At 38.7% G+C, this 24,766-nt stretch overlaps 1 protein-coding gene across 1 annotated transcript in view; it reads right to left on the bottom strand.

Annotated features, from left to right (window-relative positions):
• Positions 1 to 24,766, bottom strand: part of CNGB3 (cyclic nucleotide gated channel subunit beta 3) — a 49,638-nt gene that overhangs the window by 16,126 nt on the left and 8,746 nt on the right. The window contains exons 3-10 of the mRNA XM_054167474.1: positions 23,024 to 23,135; positions 12,450 to 12,604; positions 11,010 to 11,204; positions 9,741 to 9,949; positions 7,271 to 7,321; positions 6,080 to 6,166; positions 4,781 to 4,845; positions 3,207 to 3,329 (exon numbers count right to left, since the gene is read on the bottom strand). Of these exons, the coding sequence (XP_054023449.1) occupies positions 3,207 to 3,329; positions 4,781 to 4,845; positions 6,080 to 6,166; positions 7,271 to 7,321; positions 9,741 to 9,949; positions 11,010 to 11,204; positions 12,450 to 12,604; positions 23,024 to 23,135 (997 nt within the window). The remainder of the gene's footprint in view (positions 1 to 3,206; positions 3,330 to 4,780; positions 4,846 to 6,079; positions 6,167 to 7,270; positions 7,322 to 9,740; positions 9,950 to 11,009; positions 11,205 to 12,449; positions 12,605 to 23,023; positions 23,136 to 24,766) is intronic.

Raw genomic sequence — 24,766 nt, 5'->3', positions numbered from 1 at the left:
TTTAATACTGTATACTCTTCTGTAATTTGACTTCCAATGACATTTTCTACTGGCAAAGTCACATGGTATTCACTATCTCTTAGACGCAGGTTTTATATTTTCTCCATTTACACTCTCTTATTGGTTTTATTTTAATCTGAAATGAAAGTTACAGAGTGGAAATATAAAGCAGCTTTTTATCCCTAAGAAGGGGAGAAATGAGATTGTAAATTTGGTTTAAGGAGAGCCAGAAAAAAACAGACTCCTATTTCAACAGTATTAGCAGCTCTGCTTTCTACTAGCTAGTGTCTGGAAAAGATCATTGCTTACCGTACATCTTACTAGCCTGCTCTAAAGTTGCTGTTGAAGCAAACAACATGAGACAAGTAAGGGATTTTCCCTGTGCACAACACAGATAGTGTGTTTATCCTTCAGGCAATCAAACTACTAGATTTTTCCCTAAGGTATGTCCTAGGTATGAAAACATTCAGAAACAATACCTTGTAATACTTTGCCAATAGAAATATCTTTTCTACAGAAGTCCATTTCAGAATATGATAAACTTCTTACTTGGTTTTGGTTAACACAGTGAATTTTAATGTGGCATTCACATGCTCATTTCAGGCCAGGGAAGTATTTCAGGGCTATCACATTCGACTCCTCTTAGATTGCAGCCAGGATGGGTTTCAAGCAGAGTAGAAAGGTGGCCTTCATTAACTGGTACATTTATAACCTCCTTCTTGGTACCTATTCCTTGAGCAACTCATTCCTCAGGTGCATATGGGTATGATGATCTCAGACAGAATGATGAAAACTATGAAGCCATAGTATGCCTGCTCAGGAACCAACCAATCAAACTGATAAGGGAAACCTTTGTTTGTGTATTAGTTTTAGCCTGGAAAAGGGGATCCTAGAAGGGTTGACATTAAGAACTGGTTTTGGCCATAACTAGCAACATTTTATGGACACAGCGTACATGAAACACTAAATCAGTGCCAGGTCATTTGCTTTGGGTCAATGTAATCTGAGACCAATAGAATTTTGATTTATTTGTTAATCTGTTTACTGCCATTTTAAAGATTATCTAAGAAGCTGTGTTCATCTTATCTCTCTTCTGAATGTGTTCCCATTCTATGTGAGACTGATGACACATTGAGTTTCAAACACTGTCAAGGCTGACTGCTATGTGAAAGGAAATCTGCACTCTAGGGCCATTATATATACTGCAATATCTGGTCACTTTTTTTTCCCTGACAGATTTTCCCTGTATTGTTCTTAATTCCCAGTTTTCAAAGAAATGACTATATCTAGAAGTATCTTGTCTGATATATTTAAATTGACATTGCATCTCCAATAATAGCTTATGTTCACACAATGCCCCAGATACTGGACAGTCAGATAATATGTCATGTCTGATTCTCTGTGACAATGACTATCCCACATAGAAAGAAAGTTAGTGAGATACTAAACCATCCTATAAGAAATGCAGCTCAATGTGGGATACTCTTCAGGTTTCCATTAGCATGGGACCATATACAGGCAAAAAAAACCAGTCATATATTCTCCAACCAATGTCAAGATGAGGTAGATTAATGGCTTCATGAGGCTCACATGAATACATCCTAATATTCATTTTATTTCAGCATTTCTGTTTAGGACAAGTATTGAATTAATAGTTTATTACTGTTTATAAAAGAATATGCCCTAAATCTGATATGATTTTAGTATGACATCATTTGAGAAGTGCTTTTGTCTCTTCATGGAAAAGGAGTCACAAAAAAAAAGCACAAACCAATGATTGTAGGCATCACTGCAGTGCCTGTGATCAAGTTGGCAAATAAGTTTTACTGTTTCCTTAAGTGAAATGTAAAATAATCCTATCCATGAAAAACAGGAAGACTTTCTTGCCAGTTCTCTTGGCTGTTCTGAAGACACGTTCAAAACTTGAAGACTAAGTGCTCTAATTACAGAGATTTCAGGTTGCAGAGCCTTAGTGACTTCATTTTTTAATGATAGTGCAAGTAGTCCCAAGGATGACATTAACAAAAATGGCTATAATGGAAATTCATTCTGCATGTTGCTTGTCAGATTTCTGGAAGCCTTGATGCTGTGAATGAAATACATGTGCACAACTTTAAGTGGTCCCACTGAGCTCCGTGGCCCTGCTTGCATGTGTCTGACTAGAGTAGTCAAGCTGTGTGTTTTAGTGGTGTGCAGAAACTTCAGCCATGCCAGTTTTTTGGGGTTGTTTTTTGAGAGAGAGCCCTAATTAAAAAAAAAAAGGGGGGGGGGGGGGGGGGGGCAACTTTACAGAAAGTATGTTTTATTCCCCCAAACTGTATTTTTGTCCTTCAAAATAACTGCACACCAAGCTCACAAATGAAGTCTGACAAAATTAGAACTAAAAGGAGCATGTCTCCAAGAGAAATATGAGAAGTCATCTCAAGGGTGGCTTATGATAGCAGGATTATATTGTGTGTGGTTTTGCAAAGCATGTAATTAATGGACAAATTGAGCTTCTGTGACTTTAATTATATGGTGGCCCTTGGAAGAAATGGACATTCCTGCATCTGAACCCACTAGGTAAGTTTTTATGTAACTGCACACAAAATATATTATGACTTTGCTGTTTCATTTCACTTCCTCTCCATCCTCTTAATCAATGTCCCTCACTTGACCCTTACTCAGCCTAGTGCTGTCACAAGGAGTTTATGGAAAAGTGTGGCAATATCCAGTCCTTCCCACTGGAGACACATGTTTAAGCATGACCTTTCCAAAAGATCAGAGAAAGTGGGTGGAGGTTTTTCAGCCCAATCACCATGGTATTTAGAAGGCCTAAAATGCTGCATGTTAGTGAGGCAATGCTGTGTGACAGCAAACAAATAAAAATCTACATGTTTGATCCCTTTGAGGGATTGTTCTGCAATCCTTCTAAGAGTTCCCATGTGCATATGCAATCGGTGAGTCTTATTTATGGCCCTTGTTACTTTCTAAATGTTTAATTAAGTTGGTGCTTAGCACTGACTTATAAACCTATAAAAGCTGAAAGTGGTAAACTGATTGTTTGCTGCACCTGCCTTCCAAATATGTGTTAGTAATGAAAGCTGCTAATCAGCAGTCACAGTGCTAAAATTTTGCTATCCAAGCACTCATAAAGTATGGGAAAAAGAAGGGGATGCATGAATTAGCAAAAGCAACAGAAATCTCTTGCAAGAGAAAAGACTTACATGTTCCCTTCGCCATCATACACCCATCTGGTGCTGCCAAGTCCTTCATAGTCTGAAGCCCAGTAATACAGGCATGCATTAATGTGCAAGATAAACAGCAAGTATCCCGTTGTTCGAATGACCCTATAAAAGCCAGCAGATTCCTGTAAAGCAACTTAGATTTTTCCTTCCTTTTAATATGGAACTAATTCCTTTTTTGGATCAATGGTGTTTACATTAAAACATCTACTAAGTAATTCCCCACCTGCACTGATTCTGAGACAAAAAAATAGCTGGCAGTTACATCTCTTTTGTTTGTCCAAGGTCAAATAAATATCTTTCCTAGAATATCTGACACAGGGTAATTCTTAAATTATGGTTCTCTGAGGGCTTTGTAATCCACTTCTTTAACTGGCTATGAATATTTACAGAAATTTGAAGCTATATTAATGAGGCTGTAAGGTACAAATTAATGTCTTTGCCAAACAGTTCAAGATATCCTTTAAACTTGTGAACCAAAGCCAAGAAATATCTGAGGTCAGAAATGAAGTACTTTACAAGAGCTGTGCTAGAAAGCCTGCACAGATCTGTTAAATAGTGTGATTTAGTGGCTACAGCAGAAGTTATATCATTCCTAATCCCAGTTCTTATGTTTATGGCCAGTTCTTTGAAGAACACCAAAGATGAACTACTTAAGAACCAAGCAGCTTTCTGTTTAATACAACAATGATCTCATTGTGTATCTTCTGTTCAGTGCATGAGGATCAAAAGAAAGATCTCCTGGATTTATCTCTCCCTTCAAATATTCATACAGGCAAGGGATAAGTAAGCAGGAAAAGTACAGCAGTTACCTAAATGCAGGGAGGCACAAGAGCTTATTTGCTGCAGCTAGAATTCAATGCATTTTGCAGTGCACAGTAACTGGATGCAGGGGTCTTAGCAGCATCACTGACAGCTGAAAGACCTCCTGAACTTGCTGCAACCACGTCCATGAACTGTTTGAGTAAGATCCAAAATTCTTTCTGTCAGTGCAGAAGGTGAGAACATAGTGCAGTGGACAACAGTTGCAATCACTATTTGAGGTCTGTGCTGAACTGATTCTCATTCCATGTTTAGTCAATTCAATGGAGCCTCAAGTATCTGTATACATCAGGTTCATGCTGAGAGCATACTTGACTAAAAATGTTGACATAAGCTCAAGCTCATAACTCTTATTAAGTATAAATAAACAGTTACTGAGTATTTGGCACTGCTATTAGCAACATATAGTAAACATTTTTTAGGTCTTTCATTAAAGAAACTTCTTTCTGATACTTCTGAGCAGTTAAATTTTGGCAGGAGCCTCAGCTTGGTGAACACTTTGCTTGAAGCAGGCCAGCTGAACTGAGCTGGATTTCATGTGTGAGTGAAGTTTTACATTTATTGTATTAACGATTGCAATAAACCAAGATGTATAAAAAAATAAATAAAGCTTAAGTTGAACAGTTAAAGATGCATCATATTCCACCCAGTGCTTCACTGACAACTCATGAAATCAAATGAAATAACGTTCTGTGCCAAGCTCTGCGTGTTACTGGAGTTTAATAAGCACATACCTGTAGATGTATGCTTTGTCCAGAATAGCTTCCAAACGATCATTAAACTCAAAGAATGTGTTATGCTGAATGGAAAACAAACAAAAGTAATCCAAGCACTAGTCCTCACTATACAGCTTTATATAGTAATACTGACATTAATTCATATACACATTGTAAAAAGAATGGTTTGGATTTTGGTGTTTGGGGTTGGGGTTTTTTTTAATTATTTTTTTTTTCAACATTCCTTCTTTAAACAGGTGAACTGCAAAGTAAAGATGAAAAAGTAATTAACATTGTTTTAGGTGTTGAGTGGACCGTTAATCTCAATATAGAAATCATCTCAATATAGAAATCACCTTGCTGCTTAGGTCAGACTGCTGCAGAGGAATGACTTCTACCTCCTCAAACATATGTGATTGCTGGGCAACTTGATCAGAGAGATTCACATGCATAAAAATCCATGTTTTGTCTCTCTGGAATTCCAGTAATTCTCAATTAAGTGATCATATATATCAATAAACAATTACTAGATGATTCTAGGTAGGGTATCGATTGCTGTATTGAACTCTTGCTGTTAATTGTTTGTAATTTACTTGTAGCTATAGCCCCTAATATTCACATGGAACTTGTTTCAGTACATGTCTTTGCCTAATATGAGGTAGTATCTAACTTTTCATTCATTAATACTGCTTTGATTCTGATTTATTCAATGTTGGGGGTTTTTTAATTGAAAACTGAAGTGAGGAGCACCCTCATTTTATTCTTACTGTTCTTGTGTTTCCCTCCAGCTTTGAGGACTGTTGTCTAATCCCTTCTCAGGCCCTTCATTACATAACTCCAGATATCTTTGGACTTGATAATAAAAGTGAGTTTATGTTTAGTAAATATGCTGTGTACTGTTTCTGTTGTCCTTAAAATTCCTTCCTTTCCTGTTAAATGCCTGGCACTAGCAACAGAAGGGGAAAAACATTGGCACTAACTAGTAATCTTTTTTTTTTATTCCTTTAAATAAAACTTTGAAAACTAAACCAGTAATTTAAGATTCATCTAATTTAAATAATGGGAAGCAACTAGTCTTAATCACAAAACACCTTTTGACAGTAGGAAATTATAAAGTCAGAAGAAAAATAAGAGAATAAGATTTCATTTGACTAGGCTGCTATCTTGTATTTTTTGTTGATTTGTTTACTGATGTTTAGCTTATCCTGATTATACTTTCCAATTGTTTCTATCTCTAAATATTATAACAACTTTTCATTGGGTTGTTAAAACATTTATATGTTTTTACATGCCATCCATCACTAACAAAGACCTTACCTTTAGCATCCTGTTTGCTCTAAATGCTGGGTTAAATCCAAAGAAGAAGTATAGAACATCAAACGGCAATACTGATGCCACATCAAGCTGTGGAAGAGCAGAGAGGTCAGTTTAAACTTCACAAGAATCATAATGCATTTACTTGCTGTCAAAAACCTATTTGGATTGAGTATAATATTTAAGCAGTCATCATGCTAAACCCATAACTTTCTAATCACTGACAGGCAAGATTATTTCTTTGAAAGCACCAACGGCTTTACTCTGCCCTGCTTTTCTGTCCCCTGTGCCTGAGATTTTAATCTGTTTCATGGGGATTATGAACAGTTTCTCAGGAATTTGTTTACTAATATATTCTGTCTAGTTCCGACAAGGCTAAAATGGTAGATGTGTGACTGGTGAGTGGAAATGGGGTGTGCTCCACCAGTGCTCCATAAGTGCTCCACAAGCGCTCCACAAGCACTTTTTGGAAGTCCTGTGGCTATAAAACCCAGGCTGCACTTTTGAATATCTCAATCTCATGTATTTAAGTAGTGGTATCACAGACACCGAGATAAGTTTAACTCTGAAGCAAGGCAAGTGCAAAAGTATTTACAGGAGAGGAAGGAGCAATGACTGAGATGTCAGAGATGTGGTCACAGTGTCACAGAGCTGTGTGTGCATCAGGAATTCAATAACTACCTGTCCTCTGTTGGCAAAACCAATTATTTAGGAACAAAATGAACAATTTTCCTAAATAAAAATGCATCTTCATTTTTACAGTGTGCAGTGATCATCAAAAGTCTTAGTCTGAATTTTTGTTGTGTGAGTACCACAGCATTCTTCATAAGTGTTCACCCAATACAGTTATCATCTAGCGTCAAGATTTATGTTGTTTAATGAATCTCTGGCAAGCTGTTCTTATTGCCTTTCAGTGTGTGTGTGTATGACCTCATGCAGATTCCTCAAACCAGAATTTTATTACTTCTATTTTATTAATGTAATTATCAGAATTAATAATTATTCTGTTTTGCAGCTAAACACTGTTAAAGACAATGGCAATCTTCAGCTGGTGAGCGTTGACATGCCATCAAGCCACTGTTTCGTGGCGATGTTCTAAACCCAGCAATGATTCTAAGTGAATGGAAAAAAATTCCTCTGAAATCCTACAGCCAGAAGTTACATTTTGACGCCAGTAGCATGAGGTCTACTTACCCGAAACTTCAGAGAGCTGTAGTAGAATTTCTTCATTTCCACTTTGTCTGACTAGAGGAGAAAAAGGTACAGTCAAGAACAGAAAGTTAACAATGAGCTCCTGCAACTCAACAATAATAATTCTCTTTTGATAGTAGGGATAATGACAGTTGAATGGAGAAATTCCTGTAGGCAGAAACAGTACTTTTCTTAGACCAGATTTTATTAGACCTGCTTGAAAAAAATCAGGTTTGGAGTTTGATTTTTAATTTTTTTCTAACTCTGGCTGTTGGTCTAGCAAAATATTCTGCATTCTTCCCACAACCTTCTCTGTCAAGACACCTAGATTAGCTGGTGCTTGAACTAACCCTCTTCAATTTCATGGCTAAAACTCCATTTGACTTCAGTGGTTCAAATAAAAATGCAAAGAACATTTATGATGGCGCTGTACAAAATTAGCTCTTTGAAAGCTAGCATTCTCATGCTACCATTATTAACCATTATAATAATCAACAATGCATCCATTAGAAATTACTAGGTTGTTTTTTGTTTTTCTGGTGAGGGGTTTTTTTTTGGTGTGTTGTTGTTTGGCGTTTGTTTGTTTTTTTCTCTCCATGGGAACTGATGCTAATAACTTCATATGAAATTGTAATCTCTAGCATCTAAATAAGTGATTCTATTCTTAGACTTTCTTTTATTTATACCACTAGCATTTTAAAAATAGCTTTGAAATGAATGCAGGAGATCAGGCAGTAAATAATTTCTTTACACACTAAAATCTGTTGAATTGTGCCAACAGCTTCAAGGAAAAAAAATAATAAGGTAAGCTTCCTATGCTGGAGTTTTATCTTTGTTCATAAGACTTAATTTTTGTAGGATTTATAAGAGATTGCTAGTTAATGACTGTCTTGGCATGGAAAAATACACTACACTGCACTGCATTTAATATCAAAGTATATATCCGAAAGAATTTTGGCCAGCAGATCAAGAGAGGTGATTCTGCCACTTTGCTCTGGTAAGACCTCAGCTTGGGTACTGTGCCCAGCTCTGGTGCCCTCAACACAAGAAGGACTTGGACCTGATGGAGCAGGTCCAGAGGAGGGCCAAAAAATGATCAAGGGCTTGGAACACCCCTGCTATGAGGACAGGCTGAGGGAGCTAGGGTTGTTCAGCCTGGGAAAGAGAAGACCCTGGGGAGACTTAATAGTGACCTTCCAGTACCTGAAGGGAGCCTACAGGAAGGCTGGAAAGGGGCCATTTACAAAGACCTTTAGTGATAGGATAGGGACAGTGGTTTGAAATTAGAGAAGAGCAGATTTAGATTGGATGTTAGGAACAAGTTCTTTACCATGAGTGTGGTGGAACACTGGAACAAGTTGCCCGGGGAGGTAGTTAAGGCCCAATCCTTGGAGATATTCAAGGTCAGGCTCAAAAGGGCTCTGGGCAACCTGATCTGGTTGGGGATTGTCCCTGCTCACTGCAGAGGGGTTGGACTAGATGACCTTTGGAGGTCCCTTCTGACCCAAACCATTCTACGAGTCTATATTTGCAGTTTTATTGGTAAAGGTATCTGTAGTACCTTGTATGCATAATGTGTAAAATTCTGTGCAGAAGCACTGACCTGAAGCTAATTTCAAATTACATTTGAGGTTATGTAATTTAGAATTCTCTGTTTGTTGGGCACAGTAGTGCTACACTAAAGATATCAAAAAATTTGTTCCACATTAGGTTTTCTCCTATTAAAACTTAAAGAAAAAAAAGTAGAGGAGATTTGAAAGAGTAAGTTGATGTACTACATGCCCTTTGGATCTGTTATGGGCAAGACTTTACCTTCTTTCAGATACTTGGTTAGAGTTTTATTTTGCATTTTTTCTATAACAACAACGATAACAAAAAGTAGTAGCAAGAATCAAATTTGAATGTAAATGTTTTCCCAAAATAAAATGTATCAAATTACTTTCAAAGCATCCAGAAATTACAAAGATTTGTTCTGATTTCATGGAAAACAACATATCTGCCAATCTGTAGCAGAACACGCATATCCTGTCCGGCCCTAGGAGAACATGCACTGTCTTCAGTTATGATTCTTGCACAAGATGAATAGAAAGTTGAAAGTTTCACAGATGCTTACATATAAGAATATATATCATGTATGTCATATATGATCAGGCATATAATCACTGATTCTGGTGAAGCTGCCCTAGTTTACTCTTGGTGAGAAAGAGCAGAAAGAGCTTGATGTCCGTTCCGACTGCTCTCATCTGTCACTGTCAAATATTTTCTTTTTCATTCTAAGAATGTAATCAATGGATACATTTCCTTCTTTCAAAATAAGATAATGGAAAGTCAGTGGAGAAGAACATAGGCATCCTTTGATAAAAAAGTCAGACATGTTTGACATAGTAGGAAAAAGTGTCAGATTAGAGGTAATTTCTGTAATGTACTATGACACAGGACCACTGCCTGTGAAAACGCAACATCCAATACTTACTATGATATCTCCACCTCTTAAAAATTGCACTCGGGGCTGGAAAACCAGCAAGTCACACAGGTAGCAGATATCACAAATTATATCTATGGTAACCCAATAGATTGTGTTACTGGGGGTTTGGTATGGGAACACGAAGCGTAGAGGAATAAACCAGCAATTCCAGTTATAGGCGATTGTCACGAGCATGAGCCACGCTACGTAACGGCGATCTGAAAGACATGACATCGAGGTTAAAGGCATAAAGCTTAAATGCTTTCTTGCTCTTTTAGACATATTCATTCTGCTGCAGCCTCTGGGAATGCTTCTGCCTACCACTCTCCCTTTTTCAATGGCACAGGCTGCTAAAATTATATCACAGAATCACAGAACCTTACTGATTCTATGATTCTAATTTCAGGGGCTGGAAGGGACCTCGGAAGATCATCCAGTCCAACCCCCCTGCCAGAGCAGGATCACCTACACCAGATTACACAGGAATGCATCCAGGTGAGTTTTGAATATCTCCAGAGAGGGAGACTCCACAACCTCCCTGGGCAGCCTGTTCCAGTGCCCTGTCACCCTCACAGTGAAATTTTTTCCCCCTCATATTTACATGAAACTTCCTATGCCACATCTTCCACCCATCGCCCCTTGTCCTCTCATTGGGCACCACTGAGCAGAGCCTGGCTTCATCCTCTTGACACTCACACTTTACATGTTTATAAACATTGATGAATTCACCTCTCAGTCTCCTCTCAGTCTCCTCTAAGCTAAAGAGCCCTCAGCTCCCTCAGTCACTCCTCGTATGTAAGATGTTCCATTCCCCTAATCATCCTCGTGGCTCTGTGCTGGACACTGTCAAGTAGCTTACTGTCTTTCTGTAGGTTGGAACTAGGAATTACATGAAGAATTTTCAAAAGGGTAAAAAGATCAGTTTAGGAGATCATACAGGCTTTAATGCAGCTGAAGAAATTTGATATGTTTTGTGTGCTTCTGGTGTATAAGTGGCAAAAGAATTACTGGGCCTAAGTGAATGGGACAAATTCTAGATCAAGAATTGGAAGACCTGGGTTTTAGTTGTGGTTTGTCTGCATACCAGCTTTATGACTGTTGTCACTTTTCATGTCTTTTCCCTGTTTGGAACAAATCTTTGTGGGATGAGATTTATGTGTGTTACTCTTAGTTGCAAACTAGAATGTGGATCTTAGGGCGGTTCAGGGGTGCTGTGTATTACTAAGTCACTTCAATATGCCTTTACCCCTATTTCTATTGAATAGCATTTGATTTTACCTGTGTATGAGTCTATGCTTTCTGGTAGCTGCAGATACTCCTTGTATTTTTTCAGCGGAGGTTTTTTGAATTTACAGCACAGCATATCACAGTAGTGATCCTCCTCTGGCTTTGCTTCTGCTTCTTCTTTCTTTTCTTCTTTCTTTTCTTCTTTTTTTTCTTCTTTTGGTGGGGGTGGAGGCTTCTTTTTAGGTGCTAGACACATAGAATGCAGCAAAGGGTGACATTTTAATTAATTACTCAATTAATCAATTACTACAGTGTCCTTGGACAGTGCCCACACTAATGCCATAAAAGACTGACAAGAAATAAGGTAATTAATAATTCAGCATTCATTATTGCAACTGGGCATTTGTCTTTGCAGGATTGTTGCAAATAATCCATACAGTTAGGATGGAGATAAGAAAAGACATCCATGACATGGGATGATCTCTCCCCTCTCCTGAGACTTGGCACACAGCAGGCAAAACTAATAGGAAATGATGGGTTTGTACATTTCTAAGCTTACAAAAGTCACCCTTTTGAACCAGATCTTTCATCTTTGGGCTGGACAAATGTGTCCATGCATTTATCCCTTTAATTCTGGTGGCTTTAGCTCTGAGTGGTCTTAGCAGTGAACTAGCAAACTGTATCTGTAATGATTTAGGACATAAATGATTATAAGCTCTACAAAGAGAACAGAAGAGGTAAATAGGCAAGGAAATAAATTTCCAGAAAAGGAATTATTTTATCAGCTGGTATAGTTTGTAATACTTCAGGCACTATTTTTTTGTTACAGCTTATTAGAAAACAGAGAAGCCATACACATCTTCTAAAAATGTCAGAATATAAAATCATCACACTTAATTCTTTGTGAAAAGGAAAAGAATCAGACTTTCCTCTGAAGAGGAAAAATATGTTTCTCTTTTGCATTGTACTTTGTCAATGTTTAACTAATTTCAGATGAGTTTGCTGTATTCAAAGCACGAAGTGAGAGTCCTCAGTGTGCACAGAAGATTGCTGCCATGGCTAAAATTTTATTTACTTTTACACAGCAACTCTAATCTCAGAGTGACTACTATCTACTCACAGGGTATGTATGATTCTTCATCTGTTTCAAATCCATCTTTATGAATAAACATATTTAGGAGCTCTTCTTATAGAAATATAGAAAACTCCTTTTTTAAAAAAAGGGGATGTTTCTAGATACTGTTGTGTTTTGAGTTTCCCCCCCCAAATTCTCCAGTGGTTGGGTTCAAAGGGAGCTCATCCTTAAACACCTGAACTTACTGTATCTACTATGGATACACTGACTCCGGTGGACACAAACTGATCCATTTCAGTAGGTAAACACACTTAGTAGGTTATACATGAAAGTTCTATCACAGTATTTTCTGTTCCTACAAACTAATTTTCACCTTTAAACTCAACCAATGCACAGCTATTTCTAGAGTTACTTACTAGATGTGGGACTGCCTTCGGGGGAGGACAGCACTGGGTCCTTCAGCTTTTCCTTAAAGGCTGTTGACCTTTCCCGCAGTTTTTTAGCAACCTCTTTGAGACAAGCTTCAGCATGCTCATTGATTTGTAAATCTGCAGGTGCTGGATTCTGTGTGCTTATTGGGAAACAAAACAAAAGATAAAAAGACAACAACAACAAAAAAAAGGTGGTGGGGGGAAAGGGTTAATATACTAGAAAGTAGTGGAAGGAAGTCAGACATCAGGATTGGATCCTTACTGGCTACAGCGCTCATTCACATCATGAATTCACGGTAAGTAGACACCTAAGTCCTTCCTTATGCCAGCAGCAGTCTACACAATATTTCAAGCAGAGGAGGTTGGGTCACTCTGTGCTCTTCACAGCACATGACACAAGTGTTTTCCCACTGCTGCTTTTCACCAAGTGCTACTGTGGCTATGTAAGGCTTAGAGCTTATGTATTCACTAAGACACAAGGCATGCTTTTCACATCTGTGCATAAAAATGTGCTTGTTTTTACATAGAAACATTCTAATGATATCTGGATGTAACTGAGTTAAAGACTGATGTGCAGGTGAGGAAAAAGAGACTGTGCTTAACTCACTCTTTCTAATACTGTGGAAACTGATTTCATCTAGGTTTTGTTATGGGTGTAGGCTAACACAAGGTAGAAAATGCAATTGTTCTAAGTGAAAACAAAACACTGGTGTTTTTGCTGTAGTTTCTTCTGTTTCCATTAGGAGTTTACTCAGGGTCCTAGTATCACTGGGATAAAATTCTAATGCTTACAGCCTTTCTTTAAACCTGACATCTATTTTCAACATCTATTTTCAAACACCTGTGAACTCACACACCGCACTGAAAGGAATCCTTTTAATGAGATCTATTCATGCTGCATAGTCAATTAGAAAATCTAGGTGAGAGTGATTCTTGATCAACTCTTTTGGGTTTATTCATACTTAAAATTTATTCTTCAATTATTTGTTGTTGCCTGCATATGCAAGCTGGGGCTAGTTTGTTATGTCACCCAGGTGACAGAGGGGCCATGCATGGACCATGGGATATTTCTTCTGTATCTTAGACTAAACTCTTTTTGTCTGATGTCACACATTGATGTTAGAGCAGTTTGGAAATGGCTATGACTGGTGCAGGGCAGCTCAGTGCCTCCTTCCACATAGGTCACAGCTGCAACCACTGTACTGAAGCCCTGCCAGCTACACACAATAAAAGGAGCAGAGCAGAGAACTATTCTTTCTTTCTTATCAGTTTCTCTTCTTTGTCCCAAATACCCTGGAGATGTCAATCCTACATCAAGAGAAAAGGCAGAAAACAGTGAAGCATGCCTGAAATTCCCAGATTCTTGAGAAGAACTTTGCAAAGGTGAGTAGAGGGAAAGTGATATGACAGCACCTTGGGTAGGGAAGAAATGGAAAACACTGGAAAGTGATCTTTGAATAAACATCATGACTGCTCAAGACCCAAACCTACTTTGAAGTTCTTAACAGAAGGAGCTGTAGCTAAAAACAGAGAGTGTCAGAGTGGGATGCGGGTAGCTTTCTGAGAAGCAGTTTTCTGGAGATACAACACGTATCATGGTGCTCAAAGAAGTATAATTTAATGAAGAGAAAATTCTTGAGAAATGGGATGACATGGAGATAAGCTGCTAAGAAGCAGAAGTCTGGAAGTAGGTGCTTATTATTCCTCTAATTTAGGTTTTCTGTAGTGTCTGTTTCTTAAAACTCACCAGACAGAAGATTAATCAACCAGTTCTGATATACTTTGTAATCTCATCACAGTTCCTTTTATGTCACGCATTCCCTGTGCTCAGGCCATCTGCAGTGTAATGAAATCCTTTCTTGTTTAGAGCTAACATGTCACAATTAGTTTTTCAGATTCTATATAAAGACTTTGTAATAACTCTTACTCTTTGCTGTTGCTGTATTTGCTCAGGGCATTAGCTAACTTACAGCAAAATATTCTTATAACAAGTCTCATGCTCAAGGCCCCTTCTATCTGCTTTCTAGGGATAAGCTATAAATTGCTTGTGATTTTCTTGTTATAATAGCCTTTCCAATAACAGTTAAAGTCTCTTCTATCATAAATTTGGTGCTTTATCAATGCAATGTAGTCTAAAGGAACCATGTTACTCAGTGCTGATTAGACACTGTGAATTTGTTTGAAGTTATTTGGCCACTCTTGATGAGAAATTGATTTTCCTTGCCGTGCTTGTCATTGGGTTTGCATTGTCTCCTCTCCTATTATTCTCTAGTAATTCTTACTTTAAATTTGCTCTGCTTAATACAGATGGAAGAAGCTCCATGTCACACACTGCTAATTTGAAGGTGCATCTTGTACATGTGCTTTGTGTGGAGATGTATTTTTGAATTGCCTTGGCCTATTCAAACCTGACAAAAACACTCTCAATAAACTTTGTTTCTAGCGTTAGGTGATGCCAGGATTTGTCTCTAACATGAAATGTTCGTTAAAGGAAATTTATCTCTGACCTTTGTGCAATATGTTACAATATGCCTAGGTCTATATTCCTTACTGTACCATGCAGTTCTTTACAGATGGAAAATGTTCCCTGCAGAAGTAATAATTCCACCTAGCTGGGGAAATGAAAACAGCATCACTACTCATGTACTATGCATGCAGTTCATTATTACCTCAAATGTATTTTGTTTAACAATAGCAACATATGTAATAAAAGTAGTATAATAATAATAATGTAGGGTTCTTGTGTTTTTGATTTGTAGGTATTATATATATTCAACGTGAAGGTTTAAGCTTGTTTGTTTAGTGAATGAAATGACAATCCTTTAACTCTCCCCAGGCCAGTAGGAAAGATTTAGACATTTACAGCACAGTGGAAGAAAATGGCCTTGAAGGAACAAGCCATGAAATGACTGTGTCCTAAAGGGCAGCTGTCAGGAGGAGAGAGACTCCCTTTTTACAGAGTAACATGGTAAAGACAAGGAGTAATGCATACAAGTTGCTACTGGGGAGATTCTGACTGGATGCCAGAATTTTTTTTTTCACCATTCAAACTATTGGACATTGGAATAAATTCCCAAGAGAGGTGGTGGATTCCCCTACATTAGACAGTTTCAAGGCCCAGCTTGCCAGGGTGCTGGGCTGTCTCATTTAAACTATATTCTTACCCTTTTATGTTGTGCTAGATGATCGTTGAGGTCCCTTCCAAATTGGTATTCTGTGAGTCTATGAATCTATGAATTTGTGCTGGCAATCCCAGGGTGGGCAATGCTGTAGAAATTAGTGTCCTCTATCTGTCCCAGATTGCAAGTTTAAGCTCACACATCCTAAATGACTAAGGAATCTAATGTTTCTCTGTAAGAGAGAAACACCTTAGTCTTCTGTTTGGTACAGGAACAGGGATATTAAAAATGTTTAGCTATTCTGATTATGCTCCTTTTATAGTCATTAGAAGGCTGCTCTGAGAAGAGTTTCAGAAAGACTAAGAAGGTTTCTACTCTGAATTGCCTGCCTATCCTCTTTTACCCATGCAGGAAGCTGATGGAGTTTTAAGAGTGAGCTTCAATATTTTCTTTGATGACTTTGGTACAAAATGTAGTAGTGTACTAATGATGTTTGACAGCGCATTGAATTTGGAACATTTACAAACTAGGACTGGTTCCTATCCACGTGTGAGTATCTGAATAAGAATTTTTTAGCTGATATATGCTTCAGGAAGCTTTAATTCAACTAGCAAGGGTAAAAATAACAGGAAAAGAGGTGAAAACATAGATTCAGCTAGTATGGCATCTGAAGTTGTACCACTATTGGGAACCCTGACAGAATTTCACAATACACTGAACTTCATGCCATGTGTTATAGCTAGCTTGGTGCACCCAAGTTTGTTGCAGTTCTGCTTTTCTTAGAAGTAAACTCCTATGCAGCTGCCTGTGTAGGAACTCAGTTCATTTAGCTTTTCCCATATCATGAAGAAATGTGATAAGAAAGACCCGTTCCTCTGAGATGACTTCCAATTACCATTATCTAAGACCATCTTTACTCTTTCTGCAGGCTCCTACCAGATTATTTTGTAAACTCAAAAAACAAAGTGGGCATGTTCCCTGCAGACAACAGATCATCACACATCTCCTCCAGAGTATCATTTGTCCAGGGCAACAAATAAGACTGGGATGCCAGACTTCTCATCTGCTCTCTGCCTTTGTCTGTTTCTTCCTTTCTCCTCTTGTGCTGCACAACATGGGAAGTTTTCATTTTAAGTAGCTAATATTTGGAAAATGAGTAGATAATCAGAGACATTATGCCTTAAAAAAATCTGTTGGACAAGAGTAATTATAGGCACAAATACTGAACTCTTGTGATGAAGTAATAATCAGTTTTCCTTTGCTAAACAATAATAAGCACTCTATCTTTTATTTATTTGTCTCAGGTTTATTAAGAAAGACCCGGATGTATTGGTATTTAATTCATACTAATTCACAGTGTTTCTGTTCACATTTATTCTTATTAAAATGCTATTCCTTAGCTCAAATACCTCTTTTCCCTACATCTTCTCCACCAAAATTTGAATTTACAGACAACAATCTTTATAGACAACAATCATATTGCCTCTCAAATCCATATTGCTAGCCTTTTAAAGCCATGTTTCCAGCAACCTTGATTATTCTAAGAGGATTTATATAGTTTTCTATGTGTATTCACTTCTGGAGTGGTCAGAATAGTTCCCACCATTGGCTTATACACCAGAATAGAATAGAATAGAATAGAATAGAATAGAATAGACCAGGTTGGAAGAGACCTTCAAGATCATCGTGTCCAACCTATCATCCAACACCACCTAATCAACTAAACCATGCAACCAAGCATCCTGTCAAGCCTTGTCCTGAACACCCCCAGTGACGGCGACCCCACCACCTCCTCAGGCAGCCCATGCCAATGGACAATCACTCTCTCTGTGTAAAACTTCCTCCTATCCTTCAAAGATGCATTCTATGGTTATGTTTGCACCATTTCTTTTTATAGCCAGATTACTGTATGGCTCACATGCCTCATAACTGCTGTTAACTAAAACTCAGATCTGTATCCTCTTGTTATCTGCAACTGATGATCCCACCATTTACAAAGTAAATTCTTACAATGTTTTTCAAAATGTATCTCTGCATTATGTAGTGTATTTGCAAATGTCTGGTGTAAATGTAATTTAAATGGAAATGCAATTAAAAAATAAACATTTCATATTAAACACAAGTGTAAACACAAGTGTACCTGTCACAATTTTCATTGCTTTCCCTTTTTTTTTTCCCCCTGAAAATTGGTTCAACGGATCATAGTAGAGATAAAATTACCATTTCCTCCTTCACAAGAAAACTCCATCTTTGAAAAGTGTTAGGTCAAGGGAGGACTTAAACAAAATGCTTTTAAATTAAAGAAACAAGTCAGTGGCAAAGTCTGACAAACTAAACCCTTGCTTTCTTACATATTCTGATAAAACCATAGAAATCAGCCACTTAGAATTTAATATAAATAAATATCTAATGCAAAATAATGGCAGGAAACAAAACCAAACCCAGCAGCATTTCAGTCAGTATGATGACATTCCTGTCCCTTTGCTTCTTCTTTTAGTTTTCAAGGAAAAACTTCTGAATCTGCTACATTTTAAACTTCAGGCTACTTATTTGATTGTCATGCAGGGTGAGTGCCTTTAAATAGCAGGATGACTGCATCCTGCAAAATGGATAAAACCTGAAGGCTGTAGGAAAATCCATCTCGGCAATGACCACAGCAAGTTTAATCCATTTCGGTACAGGCAGCACACCATCACTTTCCTATTTAATTTGCAGGTTCTCAGTTTAACCATTGCAGAAATTCACATCCAAGCACTAAAAGTGATGAGCTCTGAAAGAAAGACCTAAGTAGAAGGAATATAAGCGCTAAGAAAAGTACTTGGGTTGGGTTTTTTTACATACATTAATGTAGGTTTACAAATGTCCTGGATATGCTCCATCTGTTTACAATTTCAAATACCACACTAATTAGCTGGAAACAACTAAGGAAAAGTATTAACCTCTTTATGAAATGTGCTCATAACTATGTTTATACTGCTTTTTTTCCTGAACTGTCCACCACTGGCCTTGTTTATCTGAAATCAATTAGAGTTCAGGGCCACAGGTGTCACGTTTATGGGTCCCTAGCATTGCTACGGTAGTCAGGGATTTCTGGAGACTCTGCAGAAGGCTGATACTGGGTCTGTTGCACCAGTATGCTGAGATTCTGTTCTTTTAATAGGACATAGTTTCTCTGAGTTGTGTCTGCTTAGTGAATTGATGTGTTGCAACTAGAGAATGGCAATCGTTAATAAGCCTGGTAATTTCCTTGGTTGAGGTAACTGGGTTAAATGAAATGCATTACTCACTAAGAACATCCTACCAGTAGGAGTTCTCTTTATTAACCTGGCTATGCACTACATAGCAAATTGGATCTTAATCTCTTTTTTTTTAGCCAGATTAGAAGGGGGAAAAAGAAAAAAAGGTCCATTATGGACCTGGGAAGGGCTGATATAGCCTAGTATGTATTAGTAATCTGCCTATGAAAAAGGCAAGATAGGATCACAAAACTTGGTCGTTCTGAACCGCCTGCATCCATATGGCAGTTGGCTGTGTTTCTGCATTTGCAAAACCAGAATCAGAAGAATATGTTTACTAGGCAGGAATATTAGACACACTTTCATATTTTTTTTTTCCCTAGTTTTATTTATGTTTCATAAAATTTTATTTATTTTATGTGAACATGTATTGTTCACAGTACCTAGATTCTGAACATAAACCAGAATGTGTATGATCTTGACCTGAAATCTAAAAGCATCCTGGCTACCCACTGTTACTTTTTTCTTTAGCTACTTCTTGATAAGTAGCCTGCAAGTATGGTTTGTCATTTTGCACAGCATTTTGCAGAGTAGAGTTCATGATCCCTCGCTGAGGTTTCAGAGTACTGCCTCAGTATAAATAGTACATTGTAATCACCTTGATAATCTGGGAAGATGAAACACACAACTTCAGCCAGATTTAAAGGCTTTTAAAAGGCACATAGGAGAGAAGAGGTTATGGAAGTGCTCTGTGTCCTTCCATTTTCTCTGATCTATGCTCTCAAATGCTTTGTCTACCTTTCTTCCACACTCTACCCTTTCTAGGACATTTTTGTCTCATCCTCTGATGCCAGGCATCCACTATTACTTCTTCCTTAGGTATCTGTCTGTCCTCTACTCTTACATGCCAAATAATTTATACAGGCCCACTCTTCATCAGCAACAACCTGGGACTGGCTCTCTGTTGGTTCCCAGACTCCAGTGTAGAGTCATACAGAGGTCTCATATTTACTTCTCCTGTGTCACCTTTGTGATGATCTAAATCATATCTGTTTAATTTGTATTAATTTGGTTGCTGTTAGAATTTTTAAGCCAAACAGAACCCTCACAAAACATGCTGCTATTTTCTTTTAGGTACAAATGGCTGTATTCCTCTGCAGAGGTCTGGAGACCTTTTCTGTGGGTAGATGGTGGCTGTAGTGTTTGACCCATCTGAGTGGCAGATGGGACCTGATATGGGTCCTGCTGATCCTGACCCACACCTGCAGCCTGACATCCCATCTGGCTGAGGCCAGCCCTGTCTGGCTGTCTTGCTGCTGTGCTGATCCCAGTTCCCCTCCCTGGGCACTGACTGGTTGACTGCCTTCCCATCCTGGCCCTGGACCTGCCCTGTCACACAGACTTGACTGGTGATGTGGTCTCTGGGTTGGCCTTGGCTGCTACAGCTTGGCTCAGGCTGAGCAGCTCCCTGTCCCTCAGGCAAGTGCTGGTCCATGCAGCATGTTGGTAATGCGCTGCATTCACTGAAGTCCTGGGCAGTACCTCATGTGAAATGCTTGCACCATGCTTTAAAAAAGTGCAGGACTGTGTTCACACAGACATGCTTTTATGAATCTTCTCCAACAGAAAGAAACCTTGCTATATTATAAAGGCTGCAATGATGTTTCTTTTGGGGTGTTTTTTTGTGCTGGTTACCTTTTAATAAGACTCCACTGTCTCCCATTAGAGTGAAAATTAGCTCCTGAATGTTGTTCTGTTCCCTCATTTCTTGCTGTGAAATACATTGCAGTCTTACCCCTTCCCTCCAGAAATTATTATTGCTTGGCAAATAGCTATTCATGGAAATTGCCTATCATTTTCTTACATTATCATTAAGGATGGAGGGAAGAAACAAGTCATTAGGAAACAGATACTAAAATTTTGGTCACTCAGTTGTAATTCAGTGCCTTGGCACTGCTATTCTTGTATCTCCTCTTTCAGAGGTAGTGTTCAGGTGGCTGAGAGCAGTGCTAAATTTGTTGTGCATTTAGCAGGATTTCCAACCTGAGCTACTCTGTGACTCTTCAATATCTTTGTCAGTGACATAGATGGTAGGATCAAATACAGCCTCAGCATGTTAGCATATGACACCAAGCTGAGTTGTGCAGCTGACATGCCTGAGGAACTTGATACTATGGATAAGGACAATTTTAAGGTGTGGGCCCATATGGACCTTATATGGTTCAACAAGGTCAAGTGCAAGGTCTTGCACCTGCTACTTGGCAACTTTCCCCTGCAACCCCAACCCACCCCAATGCCCATATCAATACAGGCTGAGGGATGGTGGGATTGAGAGCAGCCCTGCAGAGAAAGATTCTAGTGGATGAAGAGATGGATATGAGCTGACAATGGGCACTCACAGCCCAGAAAGCCAACCGTATCCTGGGCTGTATCAAAATAATTGTGGCCAGCAGGTTGAAGGAGTTGGTTCTCCTTCTTTGCTCCTCTCTAGCGAGACCCCACCTGGAGGACTGCATTCAGCTCTAGAGTCCTCAGCATGGCTGTGGCATACATAGTGCCTTGACATAAACATTACAGTATGACAGACACCTGACAAAACACCCAGGCTTGCTAAAGGCTGATAAAAGATCAGACAATTGGTGCCTCCTGGTCTAGGCTCTTATCCTGATTTTGTGTGGGCTTGGCCCTCCAGCTGATTAGAATTGACCACAGAGCACTTTTGACTTAGGGCATAAAAGGAGTCCTGCTGCAAAGGTTTTTCTCAAAGCAAGCAGTGTCTGGTTTTCTCCCCTAAAACCAGGATGCCATCTAAGGATACTTGTGCAGACAGAGTCCTCACACCTGCTTTGGTGAGTACGTACTTTGGGTACCCTTGAGTTTGAAGTTTCCACTTTATGAGTGACTGCACTCACATTTTGGTTTCTTTTTCTTGGAAGAGTATGTGTTGAAGCCCAGGGTTAAAGCTTAGCTGGTTGTGTAGTAGTATATTACTGACATGCTTCTGAACTTGTAATTTTATTGCGGCAGAAGGAGCGCTGAGAAGTTTTGGTTACAATAGAGCCACACTTTTGGGTAGCTGTTGCAGTCTTTTGGGAGCATGTCTGCATTAAGGAGAAAGACAAGGACCTATTGGAGCAGGATAAAATGAGGGCCAGAAAAATGATCAGAGTTGGAACATCTCTCCTGTGAGGAAGGGCTGAGAGACTAGGGGTTGTTCAGCTTGGAGAAGAGAAGGCTCTGGGAAGACCTTATTGTGACTGTTGAGTGTTTAAAAGAGTCTTATAAGAAAGGTGGGACCAAACTTTTTAGCAGGGCTTGTTGCAATAGGACAAAGGATAGTGTCCAAAGGATAAACTAGGAGAGCAGATTCAGTCCATGTATAAGGAAGAAATTTTTTTGTCATGAAGATGGTGGAACAGGTTGCCTGGAGGAGCAGTAGATGTCCCATCGCAGGGAACATTCAAGGTCACGTTAGATGGGCCTTTGAGCAACCTGATCTGGTAGAAGATGTCCTTGTTTATTGGAAGAGGGTTGGACTAGATGACTGTGAAGGATCCCTTCCTGGCCAAATGGTTATAACAATCTAGGAATCTATACTTTTCCAATGAATGGAGAATATTCCAAGATTACTGTTTTTGGACTTGCTGTTTATTTCTATTTTAGCAAAATAGTCACCAAAGTCTTTTTCAAAGGTTGAATAACTTTGTATTCTCCTGAATGAATGTTACTGTTTAATTTATTTGTCTCTTTTCAAGAAGAGACAGACCTAGTCCTCTGGTTGCAGAGACTAATGTTGATTTAATGGTGTAATTCAGCAAGAGAAACGTGCAGGGTAAAAAGTCAGAATGATGTGACAAACATTCTAGCTTTTCAGGGCAGTGTCCTGGCACTTACTGGTTTGGTAAAGTAGAATAACAATAGCTGATCAGCATCATTGTTTACAATTAGTATGTAAGTATAGCTGAGCAAATATTTTCCCTTGTTCCTGAAATTTACAGTGGTGCATGCAACAAACCAGCAAACCCACATACTAACAGAATACCTCATATATACGGTGGCCTTGGAATTGAAATAAATCTCTTCAGATCCTTGCAGGACAGGAGGGACTTATAAATAACTGATATATGGCATACAGAAATGTTATGGCAGGAAAAAAAACCTTAGATTTTTATTATTTATTTTCTTTTTAGTTGAATTTACTCACCCAGCATTTTGTTTCCCACCACTGAGCTGACACTGCTCCTCTTGATTTGTCTTAGCTGGTTCAGTTGATTTTTCAGTGTTTGAAGGCTCAGGTGCTTTTGCCGGTACTGTATCTAGGGGGGAAAAAAGTTTTAGTTTCTGAATACCACTTTTAAAAGAATTGTGATAACACTTTTGAAGGCATCACAACATGGGTGTCACTATTTCTTCAGCAGGCAAGCACTACACAGCACTGACTCTGGGACCTGTCCCTTGAATTATTTCCTGCATAAATCTGTTTCAGTGCCAGCTGTATAGAGCATGTTTATGTTGAGTGTCCCCTACAGAATAGGTAACACTTCTGTGGTTTTTAAACTAGAGTCATCTATCCAGCTCCACAATGGTTAGTACAGAGCTCATCTATTATGAACAGACACTAAGTTTCTTGAGCTGACTTTCACACTTTTACTGGATAGAGAATTGATTACTGGACCAGAAGAATATTTCCAGCATCTTTTTCATAGTATTTAGATGAATAGACTAAACCAGGTTGGAAGAGACCTTCAAGGTCATTGTGTCCAACCTATCATCCAACACCACCTAATCAACTAAACCATGCAACCAAGCACCCCATCAAGTCTCTTCCTGAACGCCTCCAATGATGGTGACTCCACCACCTCCCCAGGCAGCCCATTCTCATGGGCAATCACTCTCTCTGTGTAGAATTTCTTCCTAACCTCCAGCCTAAACCTGAAGCACTGTATAAGCCCTGCTGTGGAGGAAATGATTTCTTAAATAGGATCTAAGACAAGACTTAGATAGAGCTATCTGTGAATGCCAGAAATACTCAAGCCAGAGTCAGACAAGGAACTGAAGAAAAGGTGAATAAATGGATGTTCCCAAATATGCTGGTCAAAACCTGGGTTTTGACTTTGCAAGTTTAGGGTGTAATTTTCTAACAGTCTCTTGTAGAAGCATGCTATTGAGTATGAAGAGACAGGGTGCAGGGTTTGTATTGCATACCACCTATATTCTGGGAAAGCTTTCATGAGGAATTTCATTTAAAATTCTGACATTCACTTGGATTTATGGCTCAAATTGATAACAGTACCTTGATCATTTAATGCAAAGGCAGATTTTCTTTTTGCTGCACTTAGTATTGCAGTACCATCCTGAGGAGAAGTCTGTTGAGAATACAACACTAGGGAATGTTCCATGTTACCAGAAGATCTGCCAGGGAATATTCAAAGTGTGGAATAGCACGCATTCAGGAAAGTGAGCACTCCAAAGAGGACTGTTGCTATTCCTGGTCCCAGGAAGGTTCAGAAAAGGGTGAAAGCATTTCTTACCACTTGGTTGCAAGAGTCCAAAATGCTTTTCTGAAAGTTCCTGTCAAAAAGACTTTTATATGAAGGAGGAATTTTAAAATGGGTTCAGGCTTCTAGCACTGTGAATACATTCACACAGTGGAATAATTAATTTTTCCTAGGAATTTCATCCTCTGTAAGAAAATAGCAGAGGAGCTGTGGTTACAGAAAATAAGGGAGTTTTGGTCCTATATATAACTGACTATTTTGTGGGTATTGCTACTGAATCTTAACCTGTTACAATTCTATTTAACCCTTATCCCAGTGGATCTTAACCAATGATGCTACTGACTGTGCTTTCCTTGGCACACAATCCTCTTGTGGTGACAGAAGAAGGGTGCACCAGCCAAAAATGTCAACTCTTGTTGCACTTTCTACTGTTTTATTAATCTATAGTT

The sequence above is a fragment of the Dryobates pubescens genome, chromosome 14 (assembly GCF_014839835.1).
Source record: "Dryobates pubescens isolate bDryPub1 chromosome 14, bDryPub1.pri, whole genome shotgun sequence".
Taxonomy (NCBI): Eukaryota; Metazoa; Chordata; class Aves; order Piciformes; family Picidae; genus Dryobates; species Dryobates pubescens.
The sequence above is the reverse complement of the archived record's forward strand: the minus strand, read 5'-3'. Positions and strand labels throughout refer to the sequence as shown.